Source organism: Salvelinus namaycush, chromosome 22 (genome assembly GCF_016432855.1).
Source record: "Salvelinus namaycush isolate Seneca chromosome 22, SaNama_1.0, whole genome shotgun sequence".
In the NCBI taxonomy this organism is placed as follows: Eukaryota; Metazoa; Chordata; class Actinopteri; order Salmoniformes; family Salmonidae; genus Salvelinus; species Salvelinus namaycush.
Window position 1 is genome coordinate 5,937,907 of NC_052328.1, and position 15,058 is coordinate 5,952,964.

General features: G+C 43.6%; 2 protein-coding genes across 2 annotated transcripts in view; both read right to left on the bottom strand.

Annotated features, from left to right (window-relative positions):
• Positions 1-3,597: 3,597 nt before the first annotated feature.
• Positions 3,598-10,117, bottom strand: LOC120017366 (golgin subfamily A member 6-like protein 22). Its single transcript, XM_038960117.1, has 3 exons — positions 9,974-10,117; positions 6,942-7,172; positions 3,598-6,361 (listed from the first exon to the last, which is right to left on the bottom strand). The coding sequence occupies exons 1-3, from the start codon at positions 10,115-10,117 to the stop codon at positions 4,367-4,369; spliced, it is 2,370 nt and encodes a 789-aa protein (XP_038816045.1). The 3' UTR covers positions 3,598-4,366.
• Positions 10,118-14,216: 4,099 nt separating this feature from the next.
• Positions 14,217-15,058, bottom strand: part of LOC120017367 (adenosine kinase-like) — a 38,640-nt gene continuing 37,798 nt past the window's right edge. The window contains exon 7 of the mRNA XM_038960118.1: positions 14,217-14,419. Within this exon, the coding sequence (XP_038816046.1) occupies positions 14,217-14,419 (203 nt within the window). The remainder of the gene's footprint in view (positions 14,420-15,058) is intronic.

Sequence of the window (15,058 nt, forward strand, 5' to 3'; positions counted from 1 at the left end):
TTGTGAGAGGAATGTGTAAACGTTATGTTGATTACTTTATGTTGTCGTGGGTAAAAGTGTTCATCTGTGATCTACTAAATGCTCTTAATCTATGAGCCTGAGATCGATTGCTCTGGTCTCCACTCAAGTTCACAGAGAATTCGCGGTCTTTTTCTCATTGCACTAAAAGTTCTCAATGAGTAAACATTAACCGATCACTCTCGTGATTCTTTCTCCCCTTTTTCAGGTACGTTATTGATGATAAAGAGTAATTTAAATGTAATAACTCGCTAACATGTCAAGAGTGTTTAAGGTTTGTCTTAGTAACATATTGAGGAAGTTAGTTAAGTTTGCAGAGAGAAATATGAGCCCTGCTCGGTTGCAGCGAAGAATAGCTTCGTACTGCTAGGTACTGCTACGTAGCTGCCATTTCATGTCGATTGTGAATGAACATGTGCGTTGTTAATAAGATATTTTGCGGCGTTATTTGTGTAATGGTTTTTCAAACACTTTATTGCCTGTTGATAAATTGAGTTATGGTTTACTGAGTTAAAGCTTTGTGCTTGACAGTTATATTGAAAATAGTATTTGTTTCAGTGATGTACAGTGTATACTGTTGTGACTTGAATAAGCCTTGTACCCTACAAAACTATCTATTTCCTGTAGATCTGTTATTCTGTAAAATGTGTTACTTATGTAAAATGATTGCACTAAAAGTTTTAATGAGTAAACATTCCGTATCACACTCGTGATTCTTTATTCCCTTTTTCAGGGGTGTAACATCACCACTATAGTTCACATTCTTAAACTGTCAGAATAATCAAGATTTATTTCAGTTATATTTCTTTCACGTTCCCAGTGGGTCAGAAGTTTACATACACTCAATTAGTATTTGGTAGCATTGCCTTGAAATTGTTTAACTTGGGTCAAACATTTCGGGTAGCCTTCCACAAGCTTCCCACAATAAGTTGGGTGAATTTTGGCCCATTCCTCCTGACAGAACTGTTGTAACTGAGTCAGGTTTGTAGGCCTACTTGCTCGCACATGCTTTCTCAGTTCTGCCCACAGATTTTCTATAGGATTGAAGTCAGGGCTTTGTGATGGCCAGTCCAATACCTTGACTTTGTCATTAAGCCATTTTGCCACAACTTTGGAAGTATGCTTGGGGTCATTGTCCATTTGGAAGACCCATTTGCGACCAAGTTTTAACATCCTGACTGATGTCTTGATGTTTCTTCAATATATCCACATACTTTTCCTTACTCATGCAGCCATCTAATTTGTGAAGTTCACCAGTCTCTCCTGCAGCAAAGCACCCCCACAACATGATGCTGCAACCCCCGTGCTGCACGGTTGGGATGGTGTTCTTTGGCTTGCAAGCCTCCCCCTTTTTCCTCCAAACAGTTTAATTTTTATTTCATCAGAGCAGAAGACAATTCTTTAAAAAGTACAGTCTTTGTCCCCATGTGCAATTGCAAACTGTAGTCTGGCTTTTTTATGGCGGTTTTGGAGCAGTGGCTTCTTCCTTGCTGAGCGGCCTTTCAGGTTATGTTGATATAGGACTCGTTTTACTGTGGATATAGATACTTTGTAAATGTTTCCTCCAGCATTTTCACATGGTCATTTGCTGCTGTTCTGTGATTGATTTGCACACTAAAGTACACTTATCTCTAGGAGACAGAACACTTCTCCTTCCTGAGCAGTATTTTATGTTTATCCGAGGAAGGAGTACCAGAGGAAGGAGTGCCTCCTACTGGCCCTCCAACACCACTTCCAGTAGCATCTGGTCTCCCATCCAGGGACTGACCAGGACCAACCCTGCTGAGCTTCAAAAGCAAGCCAGCAGTGGTATGCAGGGTGGTATGCTGCTGGCTGTAAGTAGGCCTTGGTATGAAGGCTGTGTGGTCCCATGGTGTTTGTACTTGCATACTATTGCTTGTACAGATGAACGTGGTACCTTCAGGCATTTGGAAATTGCTCCCAAGGATGAACCAGACTTGTGGAGGCCTACAATTTCTTTTCTGAGGTCTTGGCTGATTTATTTTGATTTTCCCATGATGTCAAGCCAAGAAGCACTGAGTTTGAAGGTAGGCCTTGAAATATATCCACAGGTACACCTCCAATTGACTTAAAGTATGTCAATTAGCCTATCAGAAGCTTCTAAAGCCATGACATAATTTTCTGGAATTTTACAAGCTGTTTAAAGGCACAGTCAACTTAGTGTATGTAAACTTCTGAACCACTGGAATTGTGATACAGTGAATTATAAGTGAAATTATCTGTAAACAATTTTTGGAAAAATTACTTGTGTCATGCACACAGTAGATGTCCTAACCAACTTGCCAAAACTATTGTTTGTTAACAAGAGATTTGTGGAGTGGTTGAAAAACAAGTTTAATAGACTCCAACCTAAGTGTATATAAACTTCCGACTTCAACTGTACATAGTTGTACAGAGGCCCATTATCAGCAACCATAACTCCTGCTTTCCAATGGCACGTTGTTAGCTAATCCAAATGTATCATTTTAAAAGGCAAATTGATCATTAGAAAACCCTTTTGCAATTACGTTAGCACAGCTGAAAACTGTTCTGATTAAAGAAGCAATAAAACTGGCCTTTAGACTAGTTGGGTATCTGGAGCATCAGCATTTGTGGGTTCGATTACAGGCTCAAAATGGCCAGAAACAAAGAACTTTATTCAGAAACTCGTCAGCCTATTCTTGTTATGAGAAATTAAGGCTATTCCGTGCGAGAAATTAGAAACTGAAGATCTCGTACAACGCTGTGTACTACTCCACAGAACAGTGCAAACTGGCAATAACCAGAATAGAAAGAGTGGGAGGCCCCGGTGCACAACTGAGCAAGAGTACATTAGAGTGTCTAGTTTTAGAAATAGATGCCTCAACTGGCAGCTTCATTAAATAGTACCTGCAAAACACCAGTCTCGACGTCAACAGTGAAGAGGTGACTCCGGGATGCTGGCATTCTAGGCAGAGTTGCAAAAAAAAAGCCATATCTGAATGGCCAATAAAAAGATTAAGATGGGCAAAAGAACACAGACACTTGGCAAAAGAACACTGACACTGGACAGAGGAACTCTGCCTAGAAGGTCAGAATATTCATTGGGTTTACACCAATCTTATTACTACTGCACTGATCACAATCAAACAGAAAAGGCTGATGCTTGCAATTCATTTTTATTGTAAAGTTGCATGATATAAAGCAGGAAGAATTAACATCCAAAAGCCCATTTAGGGCCATGGCAAACTGCCTATCATAGACCCTCTCCCTCTTCCTCCATGGTGTCCTCCAGGAGCTCATGAAAGCAATGCTGTCAATCCACATGGAAGCAGAACATCCTGTAAAACAATTATCCCGTCAGGAATGAATCAAACAGTCATTGAACGAATGGGATTCACAGTAATACATTTGTCTGAGAATTTTCAATCATGAACCCCAGTTCTGGAGCCCCTATCCTCTCATCACAAGCCCAAGCACTTACCTCATCTGCTCTTCTGTGTTTTCCTCTTCCTGCCTCCCTCCCTTTCATCCTTTCCTATTGATGCTTCAACAGATAAAGTGACCTAATATGCCACAATCTGTTTCAGGAAAAAAACATCCGAAAGCCCAATCACATGAGGTGAATAATCACATGAGATCAGGAATTGTAGTGTTTGAGTTGAAAGACATTGCATAAATGCACGTCTATCAACACTAATACAGTTGTCTACAGAGAACAGGCGTTGATAGTAAACACTTACCTAATGTAGTCATCCAGCTGTGCTCCTCCAACGCTCCCATCCTTTCCAATTGATGCTTCAACAGATCTGTTTCTTTGGCTGCTCTTTTCATCTATCTCAGACTTGAACAGGCTTGGAAAGAGGACAAAAGGAAACCAAAGCAACTTTAAAAGAGAAGTAGAAGATGCAGACTTCGGTTCTTTTTGACATGTCTGTTGGCTCTTTTTCCTGTGCTCTTGGTCTTCTCCTTTTCTGCTCATCCTTAGTTATTTAGATAGTTATTTTGGCCATATGTCCATGGGAATTCTAGTTCAATCTCCTCTCTTTTACTCTTATAAAATGTTTTCACCTCTTTTTTCTGGGTCTCTGTTTATCTTGCCTCCCCCCTTGTGTTTTCCATTACTTTCTTTTGATCCACTCAGCTCTTTACTGCTAATCTCATTTACCTTTTATCCCATGGTCCTTCCTGATTCTGTCCATCAGAACTTGAATTCTGTATCTTCTACTGACCTCCTGATAAACCACTCTGGTCTCCCTTCCTCCTCTCTCATGTTTCCTCCTCTTCACCCTCATGCCTGGCTTCCTTATAATATTTTCCTCCTTTTGCTTATTTTCTCATTTTTTTTGTTAGTATTTTCTTTTGTCATCTACTCAAAAGTTGTCAATGCCTCGTCCGCCGCTTTCTTCTGCTTCTTCCTTGTTCTCCTCTTCGCAGACTGTGCGTGAGCGGTCTCTGGACGCTGCTCCCTCTCTTCCCTCCGCACAGAGGCGTCAGATGTAGACGCTGTGACCTCGTATGCCACCACCTGTTTTGCTCTCTGTGTCTGCCCTTTTTTCTGACACAGCGCACGCCTCTTTTCTCTTTCAATCTGTGCATTCCTCTCTTCTCTCTCATACAGTTTCTCCATCTCCATCTTGAACCTGGCCTCGTGATCTTTTATTCTTTGAAGCTCTGCTCTCTTCTTATCCTCGTCCCGTATCCTTGTCTGCCTTTTCTGTTCCTCCTTCTCTTGTTCCTGCTGTATCTTCAATCTCCTTTTCTGTTCCTCTTTCCTCCTCTTCTCTTCTTTCTCTCGTGCCTTTTGCTGCATCTCCAACACCTTCATTCTCTCCTTTTCCCTGTTCCTCTCCTCCTCCATCCTCTGTTTCTCAATCTTTTTCAACATCTCTGCCCTCTTTTCCTCCATCTTTTTCTCTTCCTCTGCCCTCTTTTTCTCTTCTTTTGCACGGGCCTTCTGTTGCATCTCCTGCTTCTTTCTTTCTTTTTTCTCTCTTTTTTTCTCTTGCTCTTGTCTCTTTTTCTCATGTTCGATCTTTAGTTTCATCTCTGCCTTCTCCCTTTTCCTCTGCTCCTCTAACTTGTTTTTTTCCATATTTTCTGTCCTTTTCCTTTCCTCCTCATTCAATTTCTTCAATTTCTTCTGTCTCTTTTCCCACTTTTTGAGCTCTTCGTCCCTGGCTTTTTCCTTCCTCCTTTCAATCTTCATCATCTCTTCATTTCTCTTAGCCTCGTCCTTGAAATATTTGATCCTGTCTGCGTAGCTCATGGCATTAAGTTCTTCTCTCCCTCGGCTCACCATCACAGACATTGCATTGGCGGTTGCATATCTCCCTTCCATTTTACCACTATCAATCTCCTTCCTGTCCCTCTCACCATAAGGTTCCCGGTGTAGACATCTCTGCTGTTGTCCACTCATGCTCTCCTCACTTTCACTACTCCCCTCCTGACTTGTGACCTCACTCACACTCTGAGACACATCATCCTCAGACGAGCACGAGGGAGTCACAGCCTTCTCAGTGATGACGCGGAGCGCCTTGATGTAGTCAGCTTCTGTGTTCACCCTGTGAGCGAGCGGGCACAGCTCCTCGTATATAGACATCCATGTGAGTGACTCCTCACAAACGTCGTCAGGCAGGTATAGATCAGATGATTGCCTCTTGAGCACATTCACAACGTCTGCCAGGTCCTGCTGCGTTTCCCCCTGAGTGTCCTCTCGGACGGCCACTGGCGTGGCGTCTGGGCTGGCCGGGCGCTCGGGGGCTGTGGCAGGGGTACTGGATTGTTCTACTGCAGAGGAGCAGGAGGCCTCAGTGTCATCGTTCTTGTCATCGTTGTTTACCCTTTTCTTCAGAATCTCTTCCTTTCTCTTTTGGGCCATCCTCTCTTTCAGCTGTGCTTTATACATATTTGCAATTTCTGCGCCTCTCCGTTGAACTTCCTCAGACAATTCCTCAGGCGATGCAATCTCTGGCCTGTTGACCTCATCCTTAACCTTTTCCTGGCCAGTCAATGAGGACCTGGGGTGGACGTGCGGATGGGTCTGTCTCATCCGGGCAGGAGGGCCGGAAGCCAGGGGGTGGGATGGGACAGCAAATCGGTGTGAAGCGTGTGGGTGTGACTTCTTGGACTGAGAAGGAGGCCATTTATCAGGGGAGGTGCAGCTCTGTGTGTCCAGAGGGGGAAAGATTGAGTGTTTCTTAGATGGGTCCTTCTGGGTGCCGGCAGCATGCTGGTCAGGCTCCGATTGGCTGTTGGCGAGGTACCTATGGAGGTTGTACCAGGGGAAAGCTGGCAGTGTCGGGGAGACGGGACAAAGAATGGAGGTGGAGCGCTGCTTGATCACCCCTTTATCCACCCCAATCTGTATGATGACAGACACATTTGTATTACTTAAAAGCTTGATGGTGATTGTTATTACCATCTTAAAACAATTACATGTGTATGGGTAATAAATATCATAGAGAAAACATGTTTTATTACTGTATATTAGCCTATTAGGAAAATGAACTTTTGGAATCATTCCAATTCAGAAATTCTTCCATTCTTTTTCAACTTTTGTCTAAGAATGCAGACCTTCCTAAGAATACTACCATTGCAGAATGCAGACCTTCTTAAGAATACTACCAGTGCAGAATGCAGACCTTCCTGAGAATACTACCAGTGCAGAATGCAGACCTTCCTGAGAATACTACCATTGCAGAATGCAGACCTTCCTGAGAATACTACCAGTGCAGAATGCAGACCTTCCTGAGAATACTACCAGTGCAGAATGCAGACCTTCCTCTGAATACTTCCAGTGTTCCGTTTTTTTCTTGCCTTCTTATTTCACTATTCTATCTATTTAGATCTCATTTCTGTGTATCAGGATTAGGGAACATCTAAATCAACTACAGTATATCTACCTTTATGAAAGTCTGATTAAAGAAAACTGCTCTTGTTACCTCCTCCAAGAGTTTGTGCAGCCTAAATATTTCTCCATACAGCGCCTTAATCTCCCTCATGTTTCCTCGCTCAGTTCTCCATGTCTCTCTAGCCAATCTCCAATGGGCGAGGTCAAGGTCATGGATATCCTCCCGCATGCCTAGTTCAACCTGGGTTCCCTTCTCATTTAGCCTCTTCTTTTTCCTCTTCTTCTGGGTTGAATCGGTGTTCTCCTTGCCCTGCCTACACACCTTTAGGGCAGTAGGGATTTTGAGAATAGAACATGGTATATTTTATTTTACTCATTGGATTATTATGTGCCTTCCATTGTATTTCATTGATATACAATATCAATAAGGTATAATGTTGACACTAGATCAAGCCGTAGTTAGTACAAAGTTTACACTGATTGGCCATACATGATTAGTCTGGACCACTTTAGTGGGTCGTAGATTTAGCCTGCAGACGGGACTTACATTAAGGCTGGGGAGTTGTGAGGAGTTGTGAGGCTGGTGTGTTCTGGGCCTGTGGAGTTCAGTAGTTTCTGTGCAGAAATCGTCCTGTGCAGTCCGCTTTGCCCATGGCTAGAAATGAAAATGATGACAAACATGCAGTCAGTAATGAGGTTATCGTGATACAAGTTTGTTATTTTCAATCCTAGAAAAGCTCATAGGCCTATATGTCAAAGTGATGATTTTAAATCACTGGAGTTTTGACTATGAGGGTGGTGAGAGAAAATAGATTCTAACCATTCTTATGATGAGCCTTGGGAAGGAGAACTTTCCCATAGTTCCTTCAATTACAGTAATCCTGAAAAAGATACAATATGGCTTCAAAATATTATTATTTAAATCATCTAAATTAAATTGTCTCACAAAGTAGGCCTTTTCACACTAAATCACAAGTGGTCACAACTACTTACCACCAATCACTTAAAAAATAACCATCCAAAATATTGAAATGATTTTGACCCTGAATTGAACTTGTAAGTGTTGCCGTAATATGAGAGTAACGCTGTGTCAAACCATTTAGGCTGTCATCATATCAGAATACAATCATTTATGACATCACAATTGTGATGTAATGTGGTGCCATGGGAGACCACACCCACCCTGACAGACAGCAAACACCAGAGCCACATAGGCCTATAAACAAATGTATCCATTTCTATGTTTGAAATACAGTATATTTAGTACTAGTAAGCTCATAAACATAGTAAAAACCACACTGTAGCAATGTGTATCACTTCACAGCTACTGTACATGATGCATCATGAGTGGTTGTCCTCTGATGGGACCCTATTCCCTACATAGTGTACTACTTTTGACCATGGCCGATAATGTACTTTATAGGGTTGATTTGGGATGCACATAGGACTATGTATAAAGTACCTTTGTTCGTCCTCACAATCAATTTTGCGTTGACATTAACTCATTTTTGCTAAGTGAAAATTATGGGACAACAACAAAGAAATGTATTCATAAGAAAAACTCTACATGTTGTAAATTCAATGTAGATTCCAGTAGTAAATGGTAGACATTGTACAACAAGGTAACTCTTCAGGATGTGGCAGAGTATGAAAACCTTTGCACTGTCTCTGATGCAGGTGTTTTTTCTCCACTCATTATGACATCACTGTGACGTCATATGGGGGACACTTTGCCCGAGTTTGGCATCTCCGGGGATAATGTGCAGACCACTTTCACGCATATGCACTAGCGCAATCATTGCATTTCCTCCTGCATGAATGCATAATTGCAACATTACAGAATTTTTACAATTGTCACCCTATGGGACTCCCAATCACAGCCGAATGTGATACAGCCTGGAATCAAACCAGGGACTGTAGTGACGCCTCTTGCACTGAGATGCAGTACTTTAGACCGCTGCGCCAATCGGAAGGCCAATATGAACGCAACTTCAAAGAATTTACTGAGTTACAGTCCATATAAGGAGGTCAATTGAAATTAATTCATTCGTCCCTAATCTATGGATTTCACATGACTGTACAGGGGTGCAGCCATTGGGTGGGTCTTGGAGGGCTCACCCACTTGCAGCCAGGCCCAGCCAAGGTAGCCTAGCGGTTAAGAGCGTTGGGCCAGTAATAGAAAGGTTTCTGGTTAGAATCAGCCGACTAGGTGAAAAATCTGTCTGTGCCCTTTGAGCAAGGCACTTTACCCTAATTGCTCATGTAAGTCACTCTGGATGAGAACGTCTGCTAAATTACTAAAATATAAATACAATCGCAATGGAGGCAATGACTATGTATCCAAATTAGTGACTCTGGCTGCGTTTAGACAGGCTTGGTCTTTTGACCAATCAGATCAGTTCTGAAAAAGATCTGATGTGAAAAGATCAATTAGTAAACACAGCCTTGTTGGTGGTGAAAGGAGTCTCTGGAAAGACTCCAGCCTCTGGTCTGATGACAACATTTTCAGTGGCTTTCTGCTCTTCCCATGTAAGGATAACGTACCACAAAGCTGTTATGAATTTTCATTTTTCTTGAATCCGTGGAAAACTCTGCATGTGCGTTCCTGAATTGTATAATAAAGGCTTGTCAAGTCTCTTTCTATCATGCACAGAAACAGGCACTGACACACAATCATCCAAACTGAAAGCTACAGACTGGGATTTTGGAAACTATTCAATTGTCATTTCAATTCTTGATATTTACTCATTGATTCTAGAAGAATATAACGTATCAATGCCTCATGTGCTCAGCACAACTGTCGGTTTATCCTTACCCAACATATTCACTTGCTTGATTTTGGGCATCAGGAGACTGAAAGCAATATATACTGAAAGCATGAATGTTGACATGCAGAATGTTTTGGGACTATATCAAAAAGTAGACTAATGAAACAATAGTTAGTAAAATGCCCCTTTAAACAAGTGTTTCAAAGAGGGTGCATACAAACTGCATACAAACTGTTCATAAATTGCATTGAAAACATACAGCTAACACCACAAGCCCCAATGGCCTTATCTCAGAAGACAATCCAAATATCTGATGAATAGGTGGGAATGATGGAGTGCAGCACAGCCTTCTCACCAGCAGGTTGACCAGGTCTATGTTGCTGTAGTGTTCCTCTGCGATGACCTGAGCCATGACGGCATGGATGGTTTTCTCTGTGGGGAAGAAGCGCCTCAGCGGGGTCGTGTCTCGGAACAGCTCCGTCCACACGTACTGGACCATCTGGTTCTTTACCTCCTTCACCTTCCTCACCCCCTGCTGCACCAACGCTCGGATGTACAGTGGGGCAAAAAAGTATTTAGTCAGCCACCAATTGTGCAAGTTCTCCCACTTAAAAAGATGAGAGAGGCCTGTAATTTTCATCATAGGTACACTTCAACTATGACAGACAAAATGAGAAAAGAAAATCCAGAAAATCACATTGTAGGATTTTTAATGAAGTTATTTGCAAATTATGGTGGAAAATAAGTATTTGGTCAATAACAAAAGTTTATCTCAATTCTTTGTTATATACCCTTGGTTATATACCCTTGGCAATGACAGAGGTCAAACGTTTTCTGTAAGTCTTCACAAGGTTTTCACACACTGTTGCTGGTATTTTGGCCCATTCCTCCATGCAGATCTCCTCCAGAGCAGTGATGTTTTGGGGCTGTTGCTGGGCAACACGGACTTTCAACTCCCTCCAAAGATTTTCTATGGGGTTGAGATCTGGAGACTGGCTAGGCCACTCCAGGATCTTGAAATGCTTCTTACGAAGCCACTCCTTCGTTGCCCGGGCGGTGTGTTTGGGATCATTGTCATGCTGAAAGACCCAGCCACGTTTCATCTTCAATGCCCTTGCTGATGGAAGGAGGTTTTCCTCAAAATCTCACGATACATGGCCCCATTCATTCTTTCCTTTACACGGATCAGTCGTCCTGGTCCCTTTGCAGAAAAACAGCCCCAAAGCATGATGTTTCCACCCCCATGCTTCACAGTAGGTATGGTGTTCTTTGGATGCAACTCAGCATTCTTTATCCTCCAAACACGACGAGTTGAGTTTTTACCAAAAAGTTCTATTTTGGTTTCATCTGACCATATGACATTCTCCCAATCTTATTCTGGATCATCCAAATGCTCTCTAGCAAACTTCAGATGGGCCTGGACATGTACTGGCTTAAGCAGGGGGACACGTCTGGCACTGCAGGATTTGAGTCCCTGGCGGCGTAATGTGTTACTGATGGTAGGCTTTGTTACTTTGGTCCCAGCTCTCTGCAGGTCATTCACTAGGTCCCCCCGTGTGGTTCTGGGATTTTTGCTCACCGTTCTTGTGATCATTTTGACCCCACGGGGTGAGATCTTGCGTGGAGCCCCAGATCGAGGGAGATTATCAGTGGTCTTGTATGTCTTCCATTTCCTAATAATTGCTCCCACAGTTGATTTCTTCAAACCAAGCTGCTTACCTATTGCAGATTCAGTCTTCCCAGCCTGGTGCAGGTTTACAATTTTGTTTCTGGTGTCCTTTGACAGCTCTTTGGTCTTGGCCATAGTGGAGTTTGGAGTGTGACTGTTTGAGGTTGTGGACAGGTGTCTTTTATACTGATAACAATTTCAAACAGGTGCCATTAATACAGGTAACGAGTGGAGGACAGAGAAGCCTCTTAAAGAAGAAGTTACAGGTCTGTGAGAGCCAGAAATCTTGCTTGTTTGTAGGTGACCAAATACTTATTTTCCACCATAAATTGCAAATAAATTCATAAAAAATCCTACAATGTGATTTTCTGGATTTTTTTCTCATTTTGTCTGTAATAGTTGAAGTGTACCTATGATGAAAATTACAGGCCTCTCTCATCTTTTTAAGTGGGAGAACTTGCACAATTGGTGGCTGACTAAATACTTTTTTGCCCCACTGTAACCTTTGACCCTGTCGTCCATCTGATCTGCACCCTGAGGGAACGAGGAGAGAGTGGCTTTTGTTAAGTAGGGAGAAAATACCCCTAACCACTGTTACAGGGTCAGATACTTGTATTCCACAGGGAATTTTAAGAGATCAAGGTTTTATTACATCTGTCTACCGAACAGACATACAGACACTAGTTATGTAGCCTAAAGAGTCCAATGCAATAGATCCCATGGTCATAGTATAGTAATAACATAGTAATACCTTTCCAATAGGATGGCCCTTGTGGTCAGTGACACTGGGTATTTTGAGGAAATACTGTATCTTCCACTGCAACGAGGCTGGGTCTGTCTGGAGAGCTTGTTTGATGGAAATAGACATAACCCTCCTCAACCGTGTGTGCAAGGGTACGAGGTTATTGAGGTAGATATGTACATATAGGTAGGGGTAAAGTGACTAGGCAACAGGATAGATAATAAACAGTAGCGGCAGCGTATGTGATGAGTCAAAAGAGTTAGTGCAAAAAGGGTCAATGCAGATAGTCTGGGTAGCTATTTGATTAACTATTTAGCAGTCTTAAGGCTTGGGGGTAGACGCGGTTCAAAGTCCTGTTGGTTCAAGACTTGTTGCATTGGTACCGCTTGCCGTGCTGTAGCAGAGAGAACAGTCTATGGCATGGGTGGCTGGAGTCTGATCATTTTAGGGGCTTCTTTTGACACCGCCTGGTATAGAAGTCCTGGATGGCAGGTAGCACTGCTCCAGTGATGTACTGGGCCGTACGCACTACCCTCTGTAGCGCCTTGCGGATACAAAGCTGATGCCATACCAAGCTGTGATGCAGCCAGTCAGGATGCTCTCAATGGTGCAGCTGTAGAACTTTTGGAGGATTTTGGAGAAAATTAGTGGTAGGTAAGAATGGAATTGTTGAGATTGGTTGTGGTTGTTGAGATTGGTCAACCACCGAGAAGCATTGATGGAACCAGGGTCGTATTCATTAGGCACCATATGGAAGAACATGTAATGAAATAGGGAGGGACAACCTCTACTCCAATAAGAAAAGCTCCTTTACGTTTTCAGTTGCACAATGCTTTTTAACGCTTTTCCATAGTGTGCCCTAATGAATTCGATTCAGGTTTAGATGCAAAATACATCCTAGCTACAGATTGTTACACCTGATAATGTGATCTAACCAAAGACTTAAGGATGGAGACAGCATTGCCAATATAAGGTTGGTGGAAAATTCTCTGTGCTACACCAAACGGTATCTAACCTGTAACTCCCAGTAATGGATACCAAAAATATTTTGTTAGATCACATTATCTGGTGTAACAATCTGTAGCTACATGGAACACTTAAAAGCCATTTCAGAATATCATAAATAGTAGCACCCTTTGATCCTCAAGTTCCTGCCTCTTCTTGAATCCACACTTTGCCTGGCCCCTGTGGCATCCCATCAGTTTGTGTCCGATAAACATGAAGGGTACGCTGTCAAAGGGGATAGAGGAAGTACCCTTGCCGTACTTCCATTCCCAGAATAACAGGTTCTTGTCGTCCTGTGGTGTCCAACCTGTTTAGCAGAACACATTGAAAGAGCCATTAGTCCAGAGGTGTATTCATTAGTCTGATTTGCAGCAAAACATTTTCTGTTGCAAACGTTTTGTCAACGGAAGCCGTTTACTTTCTAGGAACCAAACGGAACTAAAACGGGGAGGGACTTACCTGAATGTGTCCTTGCAAAGCGTTTTATGTTTGGAGTAAACTGTTTCCGTTGCAAACTGCAACACAAAAACGTTTGCAACGGAATCCGACTAATGAATACACCAGTAGTTTGTGGAGGTTACATCACTACATAAGAATATTAATCAATCAATGTAGGTAGCTAAATAGTATTGTAGCGACCCGCACAGACAGCGGAATGTTATGTGGTAGGCTATTAGTGGGTTGTGTTGTACTTGCCAGTGTTCGCGGGGTCCGACATGCCAATCAACCTGCTATCTGCCAATCACGGGGATGCCTGGAATGTTCTGATGCCGGGCATCCTGGTGGTTGGCGGAGTGGCGTGGAGGGGGGTTGGGCAGGGGGATGGAGCATTGGAAGTTAAGACCAGGTTTAGCCATTGTTCTCTCTCTTACGTCTGGGCTTCACAAGAGAAGGTCACGGTTGGCTTGTGGGGTATCTTTCGTTTAATTGGCGTGGGCTACTGCCAAACAGTAGCCTGTGTAAAGTTGGGTTAATAAACCGTCAATTCGTAAACTCAATCCTCTGTCTGAACAATTGTTCCTTTATGATCTAGTCAGGTCATTACATTGGTGTCAGAAGTAAAAACGTTGATAAAAGTTAGCCAGCTAGCTAGTGGACTTCTATGGCTAGCTACCGTAGGTGAGAACGGGGGTTGAAAATGCTTTGAGGAAACCCGAAAGTGAAGGTGGAGGTAGGGGACAATTATGGCCAAGGAGGTGCGTGTGCATGGACGTCGGAGGAGCTGGCTGAGGAGATCGCCAGGGCATCGGAGCCCAGAGGCCGCTTGAGGGAGGACGTTAGAGTGATGGCGGCTGAAGCCGGCATGAGTCCTTCGTCAACTGTGCTTCGCGTGGATTCTGGTTGGCGGACCGAAGGGGTGACGTCAACCCGGCGGGACGAGGAATCTGGGGCTCAGGATGTAAACAAACATGGCGGCGCCCAGTTCCCGGCTGCGTCCGTATCTGTTAAGACCCCGAAGTATTCCGGTAAGGCGGATTGGGAAGCTTTTCATGCTCAGTTTGAACTGTTAGCTCATTTTAGGGGGTGGTCGAATGAAGATAGGGCACTGCAGTTGGCTTTATGCCTCACTGATGAAGCTCTGGCCTGTTTGATATTGATTAGCCCCGAGGACAGACGTGATTATGGTGCTTTAGTGGGAGCACTGACGAGGCGCTATGGACAGTGTGTACAGCCCAGGGCTACTGTGCTCCGAAACTGAGTAATAGATACAGGCAGCCTGGAGAGCCTCTACGGTGCTAGCTAATGACATTGAGAGCCTCTCTCGGCGGGCACATGCTCACATGCCCCCCTCCGTGCAGAGCGAGCTAGCACGGGACCAGTTCATACAGGCGCTCTCTCCTACGGAGCGGCGCATACAGACCCAGCTGGCTCATCTTGAGTCATTGCAGATAGCCTTGGAGATGGCTTTGGAGAGGAGCTGGTGTGGGCTGGGGCTTCAGCTGGGGCTTTGGTGGGGGTGCAGGGAGACAGACCCTCTGTGCGAGCTGGGGGGCAGAGCAGCCCGGAGCCGGAAAAGCCTGCAT

Coding starts and splice junctions, on each gene's coding strand:
- LOC120017366 (XM_038960117.1), bottom strand. CDS start 10,117: ATGGTCCAGTACGTGTGGACGGAGCTGTTCCGAGACACGACCCCGCTG. Junction 7,173..9,973: donor TAGACCTGGTCAACCTGCTG/GTGAGAAGGCTG, acceptor ACTGCCCTAAAG/GTGTGTAGGCAGGGCAAGGA. Junction 6,362..6,941: donor TGCACAAACTCTTGGAGGAG/GTAACAAGAGCA, acceptor GTCATCATACAG/ATTGGGGTGGATAAAGGGGT.